This window comes from Neopsephotus bourkii, unplaced genomic scaffold, assembly GCF_033783945.1.
Source record: "Neopsephotus bourkii isolate Nb327-2 ecotype Australia unplaced genomic scaffold, CSIRO-AGI_Nbou_v1 NB_234, whole genome shotgun sequence".
Lineage (NCBI taxonomy): Eukaryota > Metazoa > Chordata > Aves > Psittaciformes > Psittacidae > Neopsephotus > Neopsephotus bourkii.
In genome coordinates, this window is record NW_026900744.1 from 17,346,709 (window position 1) to 17,367,203 (window position 20,495).

Sequence of the window (20,495 nt, forward strand, 5' to 3'; positions counted from 1 at the left end):
ACAAAATATCCTGCTTAGCTGTCTTCACAACAGTGTTCTTGAACAAAAATTATTTCTGGAGGCTGAGGGATAAATTTCACCCAATATTATCACACAGGGAACTGAGTTTCAGATAGAACAAGCAGCAGCAGATAAAGCATGCATGATGCTGCAGCAGCAGGGACAGCAGGAGGGACTGGTGAATCAGGCAGAGCTAGTCCAAGATAGCAGTACACAGCAAGAACATTTAAAATACGTATGAAGATCTTATCACAGACAGAAGAAACAGCGAACAGATGAGGGGCAGCATCAAATAGTGAAAGATGAAGGAACAACTCCTGTTTGCCAAGAGTTCTAATTTGCTAAAGACACAGTGGTGCTTCCACGAGGTTAGAGCTGGATAGTACCCTACCCCCTAGCCCCTGACAGATGTCGAACTTATTTTTCCGTATCTCTGGCGACAAAAACCATGCATGGCATCTTGTTCATTTCCTCCTTATTACTCAGTTTGCCAAAAACCTTAAGCTGTGCTTTCCTTGCCACATCTACAGACCAGTACTATTTGTTCTGCTCTCAGCGACTAATGGTGATCATGGAAACAATAATACAGGAACTGAAAATGATATCTTCATACCTGGGACCATATTTGCTGGCCCTGAAGCAAGGAGACACAATGATGAAATGGGAAGGAGGGAGGGGGAAACAATCTATTTTTTCTTTCCCAAACTCTCATGTGATTAAAATCCATTAAAATGCAAACAGGCTTGAATTTTATTTTATCCATCAGTGACCACACTTCACTGTCCCTGGGCTATGACTCTCTCTTTATGAATTCTCTGCACATAACAGGAGTCAAGCTCTAGGTTTAGAAGCAATCAATCTAGTAAACCTTGCTAAATATATATGTGTGTGTACATTTTATAATGATCTCCATTTTTCACATTGATTTACATTTATCATTGAAAAGTACATTCAGCCTCATGTTTGCTCATCTCTGAATAAACAAAGTGAAGGCTGTTGGGTATCCGAAGACAAATGAGACATTACAAATGTAGACAATACCTATCATCACCCTGAAAGCATTTCTCTTTGAAATTACATAGCCATGCAGAAGTTATTCAGCGTGGAGATTGCTGTATGTGTTTTCAATTCAGCCTGGGCCTGCTGGGGCAGGGAGGGAGTCTCATGAGGCTCTGTGCTGTCACTTTTTTCCTCTCCATATACTTGACAATTCAGAAATGTATGAATCAGTCACACTATAGTTTCCATTTCTCTGACAGATCTCCTTAGGTCTGTATGTCTAAACTCATATATAGCACAACCTACCTGGAGATTCACCATTAAAATAAGTAAAACAAGTATATCTACAACTATTTGAACATGTGATTCCCCATTAAACACACCCATGTAAATCAGTCAGTGCACCAGCTGGGTTCATGAGGCACAGGAATATTTCTTTCATCTGCAGACTCTGTCCTCTTTTGCTTCAGCAGGAAAAAAACACACCCACACACCAAAAAACCCACCACACTCCCAAAAACTGTTTAAACCTCTTCAGGGATGTACTAGTCTGGTGTTAGAAATTATAGTTTCCACAGTAACAGTAGGAAGGTGTCAGAAGCCTGGGCACATATGCTGCACAGCAGAGCTAGGCTGTTGCAGAGCTAGCATCCATCAAATTCAAGACGCTACACAGGCACACAATAAATCGGTTTGGTTGCTAGGCAAACACAAATTTCTCAATTAGTACTTCTGAGCCATTCATGTCTTTTGTTAAAGTAATTCATACCCCCTGCTTTATGCATGAAATTCCCTTCAGACAAACTCAACAGCATTTTACATTTATATTTAAGGGCCTTCACTTCTGTTTATAGGCATGTAGCAGCCACAGAAAGCTCAGAAGAAACCCCACAATGAAGAAGGAAAAAGGTATTGCCTGAAAAGAATCTTTTCCTCTTGCAGCTATTAGAGTTTATTTAAGCTGGAGCTACCGATCTGTCATTATAATGAGCTCTTTAGGCAGGTTTTGTGGCAACCTGCATCAAGCCCTCTGATGCTGCAGACAAGACAGCTAAAACCTACCTTACTAGCACAGCTAAAATAGTGGCTGCAGCTGTCACATATCTGTATGTGGAAGGGGATAAAAAAAAAAAAATTAAAAATTAGAAAGTCCTTAGCAGTGTTATATCTAGTTGATTCTGTGATTCTATGGATAGACTTAAAGGCTAGCCCAACCTGGAAGCTGCCTGGCGCAGTGCTCAAGCAGTGATGCCTAGTCAGCAGTGCAGTGCTGCCCATCTCAGCTACCTCCCAGCTGCCCAACCTTGACTTGTGCTCACTGGTACCTAAGCAGCATGTAGGAGGGCACTGGCCTGATTTTGAACATGTACAAGGTTTGTCTCTGCAGGACCACAGTAGAGAAGATTTTGCACAGTCTTTTACTGACATATGTTGGCTTGATCTTGCCTTATTATTAATTATGTACACTGCTAGCCCACCAACTTTTCTTAAGTACCAGCCTGACTAGCTCAGCCATTTCCTTGAGATTATGGATTAACAGTAAAATATATATAAAACTCTAAATGCCTAACCCCACAAAGTCACAAGGGCCTCACCTACCACCCTGCCAGATTATTCAACAATTTCCTAGCCTCCCCCCATGCTTTCTACAAGTCTTCAGGATTAAAAGGCTTCTACTGACACAGGTCACCCCTAACACTGAGACATTGTAAGCAAGAGTCAACTCTTCACATGACAGTTAAACAAGCAAGTGGGGGTGGAAGTCAGTCAGAACTCATGAAAACCAACATCAAGACAAATGATTTGGCTCTGTCACAGCAGACTGAGTGATTACCCCTCCTTCTCCTGTTCCTTTTCACAATTTTGGTAAGTCTCAGTATCCCTTCTCACTACTATCTCAGTAAAGACTGTCATTTCAAGACTTGGTGGTTTGAACCATACTTGCTTTACCAAGCTACAGGAGGGATGACATGAAACCTACTGCCAACCACACTGCAGCCAGAAGCCTGCCCTTGCTAAGCACTACACACTCAGCAACCCCAGCCCGGAAAACCTATCACCTTATTATAGTAAACATGAAAGGCTTCATTGCTTAATAAAGCTCACAGAGGAACTGGTTACTAAGTCTATTTATACAGGACACAGCCAATATACTTGATCAGTAATGTTAAAAGAAGTGTTGGTTTGGCAGGTTTTTTGGTAGTAATTCATTAATACCACTTGCCAAAGCACCCGTGTCACTAGATGACTGAGGAAAATTGCTCTTACGTGTGACCACATTAAAGAGCCTTTTATTTTTTCTACGAAAATGCATTGTAAATTCACAGATGTGAGCAGAAGATCTACAGCATAACATTATAGGATGAGTGAGATGCAGCTAGAAATCTGACCATACCATCATCACAGAAGCATGCAATAATCTCAGAAGACTTTAAGGTTTTGTTTGGGAGCTGTCAGAGTATGGGATGCAGAAAAGCACTTCAGTTCCTATAAAACATGCAAAAGCTAAAGTCAGACATAAAATGAATAAACTGGTTTACTTACAACTTACCACTGGACTCAGCAATGTACTTTCATGCATCCCGCAATTTAGAAAAAGGGATGTGTCTGTGGTGAGGGGAGAGGGAGGGTGAGGAGAATTGGAGAGCTTTGCAAAAGAAACACATCTCAAGAACTAGATTCCAAAACTCTTATAAAGACAAGGAACTATTAAACGAAGAAGTAACTCTAATCCCTGTAGACAGCATCAATAGCAATGTGTGGTGACAGCTGACAGAAATACCTGCATCTGAGCTGGAACAGAGTGTTTGCTCACTACCTGTTCTCACATTCATCTGGCTCCTCTGCACCAGTTTTCAGACAAATGTTTTTTGAGAAGGATGCTCCTGTACCAAATGCACACATTAAAATGACCAGCATATTCCCCATAAGAAATAAAGACAGAGAATGCCTGCTCTCTAAAATATGAGCTTCTTTGAGAAACCAGCTATTTCAGTAAGTTTTTTCACCTTCTCTGTACAAAACATTTTTTAACTTCACTTGAACAAGCAGTCCTGTAACTTGTAAAAATCTCTCTCGCCCACAGCAGACCAGATGTCTAGCTTCAGCTTTCCTCATGGTAAGAACAAAACCACTCAGGGACAGTTGGTTTCAATGCTAACATGTCAAGAGTCTCATGCATTAGCCTGTTGTTTACATAAACAACTTCCTTTAAACAAATGATATTTTACAGGATTATGACGTATTTACTTCAGAAGAGTCTAAAGAGCCTCTTGAATAACTACCACAGAGAAAGTATCACCACAGAAAGCATATGGCTAGACAATAATACAAGTTACTTAGTTAAAACAGGCGATCGAATAACTCTATAGTAGAGCAATGACATAAATAAGAGCACAGAGATAATCTTGTGCATGTTTGTTTACTCCTAAAATGCCAATGCTTTGAGTCCCAAATCACACACTGTTAGCATTACAAACCTACACCATGCGTTATTTGGAGGAAAAAAACCCCAATCAAAAACCACAACCCAAACCAAACCCCAAAGACCTAAACCCCAAATACTTTCCTTTGCGTTTGTTATTTTAAGGGAAAAAGGGTCAACATGCCTAGGAAGCTCTCCTTGTGTAAGAACACAGACAATTTTAATCTCACACCAAGTTCCATTCTGGGCCACATTTGTTGAAATGCAAACCAGGGAGCTTTGCCTGGTGAACAATTTACCACAGTAGAACTTACCCTTTCGCTAAAGGCCCTAAATGTACATGTCTACGAGAGTTAAGGTTCCCATTTCCAGTGCTGAATAAGCTTAGCAGGGACTGAGTCTTCCAGGATAGCTGAACCCCTGAGTACAGTTCCCCTCCTGCACACTCTGAGAGATCTGTTTTAGGCCTATCTTTAAAAAGAACACAGTTTCTTTCATATTTCCTAAGCCTGGGCTCGCTTACCCCTCAGTTGAAATGGCAAGGATCAGATGCCCTCCTTGTCTGTGGGATAGCTGCCAATATCACAGAGGCACCCCCTAGACCATGAGCATCTCCTGCTGCACTTCCAGGGATCCTGCCCCCTTGGCCTTGCAGCTGAAGTTTCTCTTTCCAGAGACTGAATAGTCGAAACACGAAGCTCTGCCAAAGACTCCAAATCCAACTGCCCCAGACATAGCTCCTCCTCCGGAAAGCACTGTTTTAACTCCTCCAGCCCGTTCCTTTTGACCCTGTCTGGCCTGTTATCAAAGGAAAAGCTTCTCCCACCAAAACTCCAAATCCTTACTTCACCAGGATCCCTTTCTCCTAATCTCCACGCTTTTACTCACTGGCTGCCTCTAAGCAAGCTGCAACTCTTCAAAGCCACAACTTCCTACAATGAAAACAGAGGAGACAAGATGTCTCTAGGACACAATTACTCAGATAATTCCCACACGACAATTTCTCATAATCAAGGTAATCAGAGATAATACTCCTGCATGTACCAGCTGCCACCCTCCTCTGCACAGCAGCATAAAGTACAACATCCCAACAGTCTGACAGATACAGACGGACCACAAAAACAACAAAAAGCAACCTGAAATGCAAGAGTCTGCCATTCATTTGCAATGATTTCATGAGTCAGAAAATAGCTCTTACAAATATAAATGTCCACATTCATCCCACTGAATGTTAACTTTTGGATTCAGACAAAACGGGCTGGGGTTTAAAGAAATGAAAATCAACAGCCAGTACCAAAATGAGCACAACTCCCTGCTTAGAGAAACTATTTGTTAAGTGTCATTAAATCCAGATAAGCATAATTTTATTAGCTTCAGATATTATGGCTAATTATTTTGTGTTGTGTTCAATAAATATTCAGCTGAATAGTATTAGCCTACTGCCCACATTAAACAGTACAATGTTTTGGAGGAACCATCAAAAGGAAATACTCTGTGGTGCAGGGTGGTAGTGGGGTGTTTAAGTGATATTCAAAGCTGCTGAACACCAGAAATGCTCCCCTGTGCATGCAAACTCCCCCTGTAATTTTCAGTACACCATGTAACACTATTTACTACCACAAAGCCATACTACAGTTCAAAAGAGACAGACTGATACTGGACTGCAGGATGTTATTTTCATAGTTATAAATCTACAAAAAACTACAGTCATTTTAATGCAACACAGGGATTAGGTAAAAGCAGCTATGTAGAATCTGTTCTGTCAACTGAAGGAAAATGAGTTTTAACAGTAAGACTACACCTTGCAATGAAACACAGGGGACTGTAGCAGATAACATATAAACTGATATTAGAGATGTGTGCACATCTACAGGGTTATGATATAATAGGCATCGCAGAAACATGGTGGGATGGCTCCTGTGACTGGAGTGTTGGAATGGAAGGTTACAGACTCTAGAAAAGACAGGCCTGGGAGGTGCGGAGGGGCAGTTGCCCTTTATGTTAGGGATAGGCTGGAGAGTATCGAACTCTTGTCTGGGGACTGGTGAGCAGTTAACAGAGAGTTTGTGGGTCCGGGTTAAAGGGAAGACAGCAACAGGAGACATTACTGTGGGGATCTGTTATAGATCACCTGATCAAGAGGAATCTGCGGATGAAGCACTCTATAGGCAGATAGGAAAAGCCTCACGCTCACAGTCCCTCGTTCTCATGGGTGACTTCAACCACCCTGACATCTGTTGGAATGACGGTACAGCCCGGCACAAGCAACCCAGGAGGTTCCTCGATTGTGTGGAAGACAACTTCCTGCTGCAAGTAATAGAGGAACCAACAAGGAGAGGTGCCATGCTTGACCTTGTGCTCACCAACAGGGAAGGGCTCATTGGAAATGTGACACTGCAGGGCAGCCTTGGATGCAGCGACCATGAGATGGTCGAATTTGAGATCCTCAGGACAGTGAGAAAGGGCACGCAGTGTGCTCACTGCCCTGGACTTCAAGAGAGCAGACTTTGGCCTCTTCAGGAACCTGCTTAGTAAGGTTCCATGGGACATAGCCCTAGAGGGCAGGGGGTCCCAAGACTCTTGGTTGGTCTTCAAGGATCACCTGCTACAAGCTCAGGAGTGTTGCATCCCAAATAGAAGAAAGTGCAGCAGGAGGGCCAGGAGACCTCCTTGGATGGATAAGGAGCTGCTGAGGAAAATTCAAATGAAAAAAGAGTCTTATAGAAAGTGGAAGCAAGGACAGGTGGCCTGGGAAGAGTACAGGGATATTGTCTGGGAAGCTAGAGACCAGGTTAGGAAAGCTCAGGCCCAGTTAGGATAAACTTGGCTAGGGATATTAAGGATAACAAGAAGGGATTCTATAGGTACATAGCAAATAAAAACCAGACTAGGGAGAATAGCTCTCAGGTGAACTAGCTACACAGGATTTGGAGAAGGCTGAGGTTCTGAATGATTTCTTTGCCTCGGTCTTCACTGGCAAAGGCTCTGACCGCACCACCCAAGGCTTGGAAGGCAGACACAGGGCCTGTGAGAATGAAGACCTTGGGCCCACTGTAGGAGAGGAATTGGTTGGAGACCATCTTAAAAATCTGAACATGCACAAGTCCATGGGTCCTGATGAAATCCATCCACGGGCCCAGAAGGAGCTGGCAAATGAAGTTGCTAAGCCACTGGCCATCATATTTGAAAAATCATGGCAGTCAGGTGAAGTTCCTGACAACTGGAAAAAGGGAAATATAACCCCCATTTGCAAGAAGGGGAAAAGGGATGACCTGGGGAACCACAGACCACTCAGTCTCACCTTGTGCCTGGCAAAATCTTGGAGCAGATTCTCCTGGAAGGCATGCTAAGGCACATGAAAAACAACAAGGTGCTTGGTGACAGCCAGCATGGCTTCACTAAGGGGAAATCCTGCCTGACCAGTTTGGTGGCCTTCTATGATGGGGCTGCAGAACTGATGGACAGGGGTAGAGCAGTTGATGTCATCTACCTGGACTTGTGCAAAGCACTCAACACTGTCCCACACGACATCCTTGTCTCTAAATTGGAGAGACATCAATTTGATGAATGGACCACTCAGTGGATAAAGAACTGGCTGGATGGCTGCACACAAAGAGTTGTGGTCAATGGCTCAGTGCCCACCTGGAGACCAGTAACGAGTGGTGTCCCTCAGGGATCTGTGTTGGGACCGGTCTTGTTTAACATCTTCGTTGCTGACATGGACAGTGGGATTGAGTGAGCCCTCATCAAGTTGGGGCTGTTCAGCCTGGAGAAGAGAAGGCTGCATGGAGACCTTCATAGCAGCCTTCCAGTATCTGAAGGGGGCCTACAGGGATGTTGGGGAGGGACTCTTCATTAGGGACTGTAGTGATAGGACAAGGGGTAATGGGTTCAAACTTAAACAGGGGAAGTTTAGATTGGATATAAGGAGGAAATTCTTTCCTGTTAGGGTAGTGAGGCACTGGAATAGGTTGCCCAGGGAGGTTGTGAATGTTCCATCCCTGGCAGTGTTCAAGGCCAGGTTGGACGAGGCCTTGGGTGATATGGTTTAGAGCAAGGTGTCCCTGCCCATGGCAGGGGAGTTGGAGCCACATGATCTTAAGGTCCTTTCCAACCCTATCTATTCTATGATTCTATGATTTACACAGCTCTTACAGAATAAGCTCAATTGTGTGAAAGTTCCTTAATAAAATCCCACTAAAAATAAACTACTTAAGAGAAAAAGAGATTTTGGGGGTGGAGGAACATGAATCAGTAGAAGGACTTCTAAAATGAGAAACTGCTTTTAGAAACATGAAAATAGAAAAGCTGCTCCAATAAGTAATAAATACTGAATTCCCATATCAGACAGGAAGAAATAGTTTTGTATTTTGGGAACTGCTGAAAGAAACAGAGTGCGGAACTGCTTCAGATTTGAGATATGAAAAGAACCCAAATCTCTAAATAAGTTTATGGGGAAAGATACAAGAAATAGAAATTAATGAATCTAGACTGTAAAGGTATTAAAAAGAAGACAGAGCTGGAATAACTCTGGGGAATTACTAAAAACAAACAAACAAAAACCAATCAAACAAAACACACAAACCACCCTAAAATCAATTGCAGAAAAGCAAAGACACAAAATATTCTCTCTCACTCTAGGCACAAAACAACTTTATAAATGAATAAAGCATGAAATTTATTAAAGCATGAAATTGAAATTAAAAGACCAAAGAAACATATCTTTATCCAGGTGAAAAAGTAAAGGAAGTAATTCCGAAGAAGAGTCTTTTTAAAACTTGTAACAAGAGAGCAACTGTGAAAGCTAAAAATATACTAAATAAAAGAAATCAGTGTTTACCCTCATGCCCCCACCCCTCCGCCCAAAACCAGAACAGAGATACCCAGGGAAGATACAGGTAATTGATTCAACCAAAGAATTATTTTGTCATTGATCTACAATTGAACTCGCACTGCCCTCAGATCCAGATAAGAAAGAACAGTGAAATGAGTGCTACCCAAGAACTCTCTCACAAACCCATTCTCAACAGTGTTAAAGGGTCACTGGTAATACTCAAACAATAAGAAAAGGTGCATCAGTCTCACCTACAACCCTTGGACCCAAGGCTTTGTCTGTATAGCTCCTTATCCTTATCTTGTTTCTACTGAAAACATGGTATGTTCACAATCAACAAGCTTATCAGAATGACACACTTCTCCTTCCTCAAGCTGATACATTCACTAGAAACTAAAATGTTCGTAGGTTTCCTATGTTATAAGTAATAAATACTAAGTATAAATCATTTTACCTTCAGGCTTTGCATACGCTAATATAAATGCTGACTCAAAACACCTGGTGCTACAAGTGGAGAAGTCAGCACCTATGCACCAAAAGCACTTCATTCATGATCAAACTCAGCCCAAGCTTCTCCTGTGAAGACCCATGCAGCACGTCTGGAAAGAGCTCTGCTCTTCCCATCAACAGTCCACACTCTCTCTGTCCTCTTCCTCCTAAAACCCAGGCTGTAGTATGTTGCAGAAAGCATGCCACATACTTCAGAGAGCGTCTGCATCCTGCCAAGGCTCTGGGCAGCTCTCCCAAGGTTCAGCATCTTTTCATCACCAAAGAGGATGAGTGAGTCCATCCAGCAGGGATTTCTACAGCCAAAAACTGATGAAGCAGTGTCTGAGCATGCTTCCTAGACTGTGAGACCAACTGGAAAATACCCAGATTATTTTTTTTCCCCTTTTCTTTTGAAATCCCGCTTCTCTCTTCAAGTTGCCAGAAAAACAAAAATTCCTCTTTTGGGAGGTAACCATTTCTTGAAGAAGGGGATTGCCCTTCCCTAGGCTTACACAGCAAACTCCACCAATTGTTACACAAACCCATGCAGATGACCCAGCCTCTGCGGTTCTGGTGCAGAGATGAAGCAAAACACAAGAGGCCAGGCAAATGCTGGAAGGAAGATAATCTTTTAAAAACTTGATAGTCTGAAAATATTTCAGAAGAAGGTGGAAATATTTTTAATGGAATCAATGTGTGGAAGTAAAGGGCTTGGCTCCTTGGACAGAAGGGAGACAAAGCATGTGTACAGGTTCTCTTGATCAAATTCCACTCCAATGCCTCTCTCACTGTGTATTTAACAACACAGAAAAGATCCTCTTGGGTTTTAGTCAGTGACATGAATTTTTGTCCAAATCCTGGGAGACCTTCTATAAAGGCTTTTCAAGTTCCACTGTTTGCATACTTAGGAGAAACCCCACGTCTCACACCATCACTTGGCTAGTAAAGTGCCTGAAACACTTTTACCAGACTTCAGTTGCCTGAGGATTTCTGAATTTTGCCTGTCTTGGACAGGAAAACAGAATCCATTTTATTGGATTTTTCCTTGAACAGTAGCCAGGACTGTAGGCATGGGAAGATATCTTCTGCACACCCAAGCACTAAAACTGTCAGTGGACAATTGGGTGACACCTCTTCCCCACGGTATGTGGAGGGAGAACAAATCTGGTCACTTCTAGCACCTAGATCTTGATGCATCTTGTGATGCTTGATCACATCAAGCATCTAGACAGCGGCTGCACAACAGGCTAGGTGTATTTCCCTTGCCTCTTCTCTTTCTAAGTTAATCTCTCAGACCCGAGATCTAAACTCCAGGAGTTCACAAGTTTTGCCACTGTTTTATCAGGTCTCAGCCTACAGTAATGTGTGGGGCAGAAGACTCTACCCAGAAGCCCCAGCTAACCCTGGGAAGAGCAGCTCTTCTATAAGGAAAAAATAAAACCAGTGGTAAGCTATTAGTTATGTCCCACATAGCAGCATGAGGTATCTCCAGAGAGGAGCCTTCAACACCAGAGTGAGAGGAAACACGGTGTCCAGGAGCCTCAGTTCTGAGCAATGAGAGCCACCAAGGCAGCCTCAAGCCCTCACCAGGCCTTGCCCAGGAGCCGGCAGCTCAGCTGATGTGAACAGTGACTCACAGGGGGGGCGCTAGGAGGGACCTTTCCAACCCTAACTGTTCTATGATTCTATGCCTTACAGAGTGAACTAGTTTTCTTGAAACTTAAGATGTTGTCTACTTGAGGATCAGAGGCTGAACCTTTGAGAAGACAAAGGCTGAAAAGAAATTCCACAAAGGTGTCCATCCTACCAAAAGCTCTGAGGTCCCATGACAGCAGCCCAAGCAGGACCTGCCTGATTCAGGCAATTCTGTGGGTAACTGCATCAACCTTATTTCTCCAAGAACCTTCCTGCCTACTGCTTCCTCCCTTGAGAGAGTCTGACTTTTAATCTAAGTCTCATTGTTTTTCTCTCATTTCCTGAACTGTGACTCTCTTTGCAAAACCAGTTTTGGCAGGCTCAGGCAGAGGTTTCTCCAGTACCAATGAGCCAAAAGGCTTTGTCATCATCCCATAACTGACACGAAGTATTTACCAAGTGATGGCTCCTTACAAATAATCTTTTTCCTCTGTTTACTTTTCATGCTACTAAAAGCAAAGCATCCCAATAACCCAGGTAAATGACAATACTTATGAAATATGAGAGCCATTTGATATCAAAGTGCACCAGAACAGGGCAAAAAAGGAATTGCAGTATGCTCTTCATATACTTCAGGAGTTTGATTCAAAATGCTCATACCACACGGAATACCTTTCCAATATAGCTTGTTAGTGGGCAGAAGAGACCAAACAGAAAAACTACCCCAAACAGTCTGCAATAGCAATGCAGTCTCCCGGGAGGTCTCAACAACAACAGGACCCTGCAGCATAAAACTTTGTTTCTAATGTGAATGACTGGAGAGGAAAGAAAAAAACTAAACCAACCAACCCTGAACAAAAAGCCTTCAATAAGAGGTGTGGGGGGAAGTACTTCTATTACTATCTCCTCTCCCTGACATGTATTCCATGCAATTTAAGAATTATCATGAAAGCAAATTTCAATTGAGAAAGGTTTGGGAGAAACACAGTCAATGACTGTACACAACAGACATAGTCCTTCTTAGTTATTTCTGCTCTTTGACCATTTGTTTCTGGTTTAAAGGCTTCTTCCAGTAGCAAACATAAGCCTGTCAGGGACATTCCAGTGTGACTGAAAGACTGAATACTCCCATAGACTGAGCATATTCTTCTTTCACTACTACCACTACTACTTTACTACCAAGGTTAGTTTTTTTGACTACTGAGAACTTGTCCAGCAGTCTCAACTAGATCCAGATGTTATCAGGCTTTTAATATAATAATCTGGAGAAGTCTGGAAAGCGCTGAGGTTCTGGGGAGAAAGAAGGTTTATTTTTGGTTATATCACAAATTTAAACTAAGCATCATCAGCTACCTGGTTCAGGCTGGGTAGCCCAATAGAAAGTTACAGGAAAGACCAAGAGATTAGAAGGCAAATTTCTGTCCTTCCTCCCCCCACTCCTTTTTCTTTTTTTTCCCTGCTTTATAAGTGTTATCTGCAGAGGAGGTTTAAATGAAACCTCAGACTGGTATCTTGCTAACCTCAACCACAGCTGACTAAACCTTTGCAATACTGCTGTCCTTGCACCTACCAAGAGAGCAGACATCAGTTTAGCTAGTTAATTACAAAACAGTGAATCTGGTATGGGGAACCATATCTCTTCCACTGTCTTGACCACTGCTTAAAAGACAGTGTTAATTTACCTCTCTCCCTTGTACTGCATTTACTGCAAGCTTGATACCTCAGTCAGGGCACTACAACACCACAGAAGCTGTTGTGCTTGCAGGACTACATATGACACACACAGAGGGTGCCTTTGAGAAAGAACTGCTACTGCTTCTACCAGATGATGCTTGTTTTAAAGTTTTTAAACACAACATCTCACACCATTTCCTTATCAGGAAAGGCCCTTTTTCAGCTGCTTTTTTGAAATTAAGATAGCATATCAGAGAGTTGCCAATGCCATGTTAATATAACTAAGTTAAAGAACAGTTCACGCAATTATTGTATGTCCCCCAAAATGTCTCATTACACTCACCTGCTACACACAAACAGAAACAGAACAAAAAAAGAGTTCATTACCTGTATTCAAATCAATTGGATCATCATCTGTCTTCCCTTCATTTACTGACTCACTGCCAGGCTCCCCTTTACGATTCATTATCTTTGAAAAGCTGCTCGAGAGAGAGGAAAAGATGCCACGGATGAAATAGCCCTGCTGTTCAGAGTCCACTGAATGCACAGCTTGCAGAAATGGCTTTGCATTCCTGTTGCCAATGTGTGGCACGGGTTCAGAAAGAGAGCGGTTGAACGGAACCCGAAATGGTCTAGTCCTTGACTGGAAGAGAATCTCTTTTGGGTCTTCGTGGAAATCATCAGCGCTGGTAGCACCCAGACCAGAAGAACTTTTGGCAAGACTTGGATCACTGCATTCCCCTTTCAGGCTGCATGAGCCCTCTCTTCTGCTTATCCTCCAGGGAAGATGGGGATGTGTCTGCCACCTGTATGCTCCAAGGGGCTTCTCGGGGTCAGGACTTGCTTGTTTATTCATCTTCTTGCTTTTCATTTGGTGGTACCAATGATAATCCTTCAAGGTAGCAGTGCCAGCATCTTGTTCTGACAACGATCTTCTGAAAGTCCTAGGAGAAAGACTATAGTGCTTTTTGAAAGCACTCATTTTCCACTCCTTAAACTTCAGCGCTTAACTTGCATCCCTTGTTGCTTAATAGTTATATAAATGTAGTTCCTCACTCACCATGTTAAAGCCCCAGTTGCTTTGCTTCACCACTGTGAACTGCAAGACAGTAGAGGTTCTTCTTGAAGATCTTGAGCATCAATCCCAGAACCAGTATTTCTACATCTCAATAAGAAGGATGTGCCCTGACCTATAGCAAACCGACTTCTAACGGTACACGAAGCCTTGCTATGCTTGCTGCTGCTTCCTGCGCTGTCACATTTCTGCACCAAGCTTTCAGGAAATGACTAAAAGAGCCCAGCCATGAAAACCCACAGTGGTGCTCTGCACCAATCACAGTTCACTTTTTTCAGTCTACATTAAAGATTCGGTTAAAAAAAAAAAAAAAGAAAGGAAAAGAAAAGAAAAGAAAGAGAGAATACTTCAGTCAAGTCACAGCAAAGTATGTGAAAAGTGTTAAAAAATTGCAATATTCTGCTGAGAGTTAAGTATGTTATGTTCTTAAGTAGTATAGAACTCTCTCTGTTAAGTATAAAGAAATACACAAGAGAGTGTGTATCAGAGGTATGTTGTATCACTTAAGAATACCTCAGAGTTGCCTTTCAGAGAGAGGTAAAACAGGCAGATTCACAAGAATCAAGCTCTGGAAGCCCCAGAGGAAGGCAAAGGGGAGGAACAGAGTAAGAAGAAATGCTGTAAATTAAATGTAGTGAGACTGTAAATACACTGAAGGGAAATAAGTAAAGGGGAGGAGAAAAGAGACAGAGAGAGTGGGTAGGACTTCACCGAACACAGACCACAGCAAACAGAAGGTTTTGAGGCATGATCCTCTGGCAAACAGAAGAGCAGGCAGATTTTCCTTGTTCTTCCCCCTCTTTTTTTTTTTTTTTTTCAAAAAAAAAAAAAAAAAAAAAAACCCCAAAACTCAGGAGAATAAGGTTTTATTTTTATAAATCTAGCTGGCATAAATGAGATGGAAAAAATAGTCCTATCTGTTTAACCAAGAGGAAAAAACCCCTCGCCTTCGCTACAATTTAAGAAACAGCTGACTATTTTAAAATCTCATAAAGAAAATATCCGCTGGTGAACTTAGGTTGTGCTTGCCAAGTTTTAGACCAGAACACTTAAATCCCAAGTCTACTCAAATCCCTGAAAATAGGGGGTTTACAATGGAAATGCTGACAGACCCCTGGCAATCAAATGAAAATGAAAACTATTTCTCTGGTTAAATAAAATGATAATCTGGTGTGGCAGACCAAAAAAGCTTTACTGACCCACTATGGGATCTTGCCTTTAAACTAGGTTGCATTCATTAGCCAAAGTACATTCCTGACAGTTGCAGATGCAAAAACTTCCTTACTTATGTATATATATGGAAAAGGGTATCACTGCTCCCTAGAAGAGGAATGGAAGTACCCAAAGACCTCCATCATGTCAAGAAATAATTCCTCTCTTTTCAGATAGTTAAGTTACATTTTCCAATTAGAAGCAACAAAACCTACTATGCAAAGTCATGATGTTTAAGAATTCACAACAAATAGCCTCAGAAGCAAGAACAGCTCAGACACCGCAATGCAAGCTCTGCATCAGAAATAATGATGCTGGCCCTTGTGCTTTGCAGGAAGTCATGCTGCCCAGAGTACAAGTCTTAAATAACAAAATGTACCTAAACAAAAACTCTGCTACAATTTCCATCCACAGCAATGATCTCTCAAGGAAGCACGAGGAACAGTGAATATGTGAAGATTCAAGTACTTCCATTGTGGAAATGAGACACAGAATTCACCAGGAAAATTTAGCTTGCTCTTGTCTTCTGTTTCTTGATCCCAGGGGTTGCTGATTACCCCCTGATGCAATTCACCCGGTCCCATAGACTTTCACGGTTTGAACTCTCACTTGACCCTCATCTGCTGCTGGTAGTTTTTCCTCCTTCTCGATCCCTTTCACCCAGCACAGAGGCCTGGGAGTCTTTGTTTCAGAAGGCTGAGGCGAAACCAGCATTGAGGACCTCAATTTTAAGTGGACCTGCTCAGACCACCCACCCCTTTCAGCAACAAGTTCTCATTTTCCTTGTTGAGCCTTTTATTAGTAATGTGGCAGTAGTGCTTTGAACAAATGCTTTGAATTAGTCAGTCTGGTAAAGTAGGGTTTATGTAACTTCAGAAATAAGTACGAATAAATTTAACAGATGACGATGTGGTTCACTTAATGGCACAAGCCATAATCAGCCAAGAAAACTGAGAATGTGAAATAGGTTTCTGGTCAGCTTTGAAAGTCTTGTTTGTACAAGTTTCCGCTAGCACATCTACATCTACTTTTGGTTTGGGAGCACAGAAGGGCAGGAGAGGACAGAAAACAGAGACAGTGCAGAAGCTGAAGTCATCCTGGGATTTGCTCCCTGTAGGTTTCCAGCATGCTTTCTAACTCCCATTGGAATGCAACAACCAAGCTGAGCACCCATACAAACCATGTTTTGAAACAGTGTTTTGAAAGCACTTATCTGCCATATCAGAGAGCTCACCATGACCAACAGGAATGACTCAGATAACGCAACACCAGCTGTGTCAAAGTTATTCTGAAGCAGAGATTCAGCACAACAGCATTTTGGACAGAACAAAGCTTTAGGCGAGACACTGGTCATTGCATGAGGACAGAGATGATCACCAGGACAGCTCTCATCCTAACTCTTTTTTACCAGTACCCTGTAGAGACCTGACGGTATAGAAGGATAATTTCACCTCCTTCCCAATACAGCTTGCGTTGTATCCATCACTGGCTTACACAGACTACCCATTTCATCAAGAGAAGGCACATTAAGATTAACCACGTATTAAGTTACAGCACAAAGCAACATGCAAAATTAGTTATGTGTTGACTTCTACTTAAAAATGTTTTTACTGGTGTGGCCAGGGGTTGGACCACAGTTCTGTACAGACCTAACAATACAAAAAAAGACAGGCTTCAATAAGCACTTAAAATGTAGTCCAGGAACATCAAAGTCAGTTTAGTTTAAGTTTGAATAATGTTAAGAAGGGTCTTTACTTCTGATTTCACTTCTGATTTAATGTTACCACTGCAGAGATGAATGCATTTCATGATCAAAGAAAAGAGTTATCCAGCTGCCTTTACTTAGATGAAATTTCAGTGTACTCTGCAGAGGGTAAAATGGTTTTCCTCAAAGTGCTTCTAAAAAGGCATACAAGGCTTACATGTTTATTGACATAAAATCACTAATACACAAGTTTGCTTAGTCTACCAATAAAACAGTTCTTTTAAATTGCTAGCTCAAAAATTTTAGCCTGGGCTTTGAGTCAAACTGGACTCCCTCTTACTCATACATCATCAGTAGCAAAGATCATGCCCAAACAAACTCTTTGTCTCCACTAATCCAGTGCCATGGAGTTAAAATTGGTCAGACTTGGCTCCAGCATTTATTATATACACATAACATGCAAGCAAGTAATTAATGTAGCAGAACTTTCTCCTTGATCTGCAGTCCAGTTACTCAAGTGAGAACTCAAGTCCTTTCAGAACAGCAGTTTATCTTGGGAAGCATTTACGTGGTTTCCCTATCACAAAGACATCAGCTTACAGCAGTGACTGCTAATATGTTGGCTATGTGAGATCCCTAACTGAACAGAGCCACCCACTTAGCTGTCAGCAGGTAAAATAATTTCAGTGGAAGAAAGGAGCTTGTCAATTAACTTCAGAAAAGCTGGAATATTTTCACTTATATCTCCTGTTTTTAATACCTTCTGCATAAAATCGTGATCCTCAGCTAGCAAATTTTCCTCAGAAGAAGTTTTTCTGGTAATGTTTGCAGTTCATTGTGCCAAAACATTCATTATGGGGTTTTTTAGAAAATTACTATTTTCTTCCTAACAATCCAGTCATTTAATCATCCAATTTGACATGTTTAACGGCATATATGTCACTACTCCTAGTTATTTAAGTAATTTATGCACATACGCAGATTTGCTATGTTGGAATAGAACTGTATTTCAGCTTTAGGATTATATTGGGAAAACAATCTTTCTTAACTTTGTAACAACATTTCACAGAAAATGTACACAAGCAGCATTACATTTTCACTGAGCATATGAAGATAATTCTTTGGCAACAGCCTCCTGTGTGGGCACTCTCCATCATTCAGCTTTCCAAAAAAAACTACCCAGTTCTGCTACATGAAGCTTTGGAAATTCCTCGGAGTATCTGCTGTTTAATAAATACTACCAGCCAATTAAAGAAGAAAAAAAAAAAAGAACCAAAGGAAAAAAGCTTTGTTGCCAAGCAGCTGGAGGGAGAACCTGTCTCTGATGATAAAAATTAAAGTTTAATGCTCCTTCGCTCTCTCAAAGCTGTCTGGTGCTTGAGTAAAGGCACTACAATGTGTAGAATTTTAGTTCATCTTTCACATCGCTTACATTGAGAAAAAGATGAACTGAAACCTCCTGTGACTGAACTACTCAATCTTAAATTAGTTTTGGATGAAGCACAAACTTACCAGCTTCTCATTTTTTTTAAACATTTGCCAAGACATGGAGGGGGGAAGGAGGGACAGAAAAGAGTTTAAAAAACAACAACAACAACAACAAAAAAAAACAACAACCCAAAACCCAAAATCAACCAAACCCCCCACAACACCAAAACCCATGAGAAAACCTAAACGTTTATTCACCACACTTGGGTTTTCAACCATGTCCTCTCTTCTAAATCATAAAGACAGCAGGTGAAGAAAACACCACTTCTGCGAAGATCACAGATTAAATCCCCAACTACGAGCCATCAAATGAGTTCTATAACATGCAGAAAAGTAAAAGAAATTGCACCTTGCATCCTCCCCAAACAAACCAGGAGGGATGCAGTCAGGCAGGAATCCTCAATTTTGCCGTCTAGCTTCCTTTAGCTCCTTCCCCTTTCAGAACTAGCCCAACACTCACCACACTGGAACATCTCATGGAGGAGTAATCAATACATAAAGATGCCAGCATCACAAATGTCTTCCAATTGACGCAACTTGACATGTAGCTAAATAGCATAGCAGATGAAAGATTTTTCCTTCCCTTTAAATTAGACACTTTTCAAAATATTAAGTTTTGTTTATGCAAGGCTAAGTAATTAATGACCTAACATCCCCTTCCCATCTCCTATCACCACAATGCATCTGTTTCCCCCTGCAACATTTCCTGCAGGTGGATATCACTTCTCCTCGGCTCAGTACAGACCACTGCACCTGACTTACTTAACTGCTTAATATTTAGTGCATGAAGTTGTGCAGAGGACAAATGAAACGGCACCTTAAAAACTGTTGCATTTGGGATTCCAGAGTGACTGGAAGAGTGAGGCTTGCTGGAGTGTGAAATCGGCATGGCTGGAACACAGATAAATTGCCAAGCCCAAATTAGAGTTCCTGAGAGCAAAGCTGACACGTTTATCTTGCAAGCTTTGAGCTGGCAATGCGTATCAGTGACCACATAGAAAGCTCATCTGTTGCAGATAAATCAACTAGGTATGCTATTTTCACTATCACTATGCTGAGACTGAAGTGCATCTACGAACAGCAGTGGTGATACCAGCACATTTAAATGCCAGAGAGCACCTCATTTTCCTGATCCAAAGTTTCTGTGCCAAGGCATGCTGTAACTGTTATACCAGCACTGCCCTGCACTTCCAATCCCTTTACCTTTCGCTACAGGCAAAGCTGCAGTGACTGAGTCTGCTCTGCATTTACTATGGTCTAGCTTCTGAAGGCAGGTATTGAAAAACTTCAAGATTTCCACCCTCTAATTCCATGGCAAAACTTAAAATCATAGAATAGTCTGGGTAGTAAGGGACCTTCAAAGGTCATCTGCTCTAACCCCCTGCAATGAGTAGATACATCTTCAACCAGATCAGGTTGCCCAGAACCACATCCAGCTTGGCCTTGAATGTCCCCAGGGATGGAGCACCCACAGCCTCTCTGGGCAACCTGTACCAGTATTTTACTACCCTCACTGTAAAGAATTTTTGCCTCATGTCCAGTCTGAATCTCTTTTAGTTTAAAACCACTACCCCTTGTCCTATTGCAACAGACCTTGCTAAAAAGTCTCCCCCATCTTTCTTACAGGCCCCTTTTAAGAACTGAAAGGCCACCAATAAGGTCTCCCTGGAGCCTTCTCTTCTCTGCTGTTACAAAATCCTGACTTGAAAGTCTCCTGACTTCATTCTTCCATGCTGTTCCTGTGATCTGCATAAGAAATTGCTACAGCTCTGTCAGCTGAGCAGAGAGATAATATAAATTTATGAGATGCTGGTTTTTGGATGGATGCCAGGACAAGTTAGCAAGAAAACCCCATTTCAATACAAATCACAAATAAACCTGTAGAACAGCGATGCCAGACTTTAATTTCACTTGCAATCTTTCGTTGTTACTGATGACAAAACACAACTCATGCCAAGTT

At 41.8% G+C, this 20,495-nt stretch overlaps 1 protein-coding gene across 8 annotated transcripts in view; it reads right to left on the reverse strand.

The window, feature by feature from the left end:
* Positions 1-20,495, reverse strand: part of RASAL2 (RAS protein activator like 2) — a 183,485-nt gene that overhangs the window by 109,575 nt on the left and 53,415 nt on the right. For 3 of the 8 annotated variants that reach the window (XM_061345617.1, XM_061345616.1, XM_061345614.1), the window contains exon 1: positions 13,443-14,325. The exons of 3 other annotated variants lie outside the window; for them this stretch is intronic. In XM_061345617.1, coding sequence (XP_061201601.1) covers positions 13,443-14,037 — 595 coding nt within the window. In that variant the 5' untranslated portion in view covers positions 14,038-14,325. Of the gene's footprint in view, positions 1-13,442; positions 14,326-20,495 lie in introns of those variants that run through there. 2 more of the 8 variants (XM_061345618.1, XM_061345615.1) reach the window with 1 other exon arrangement.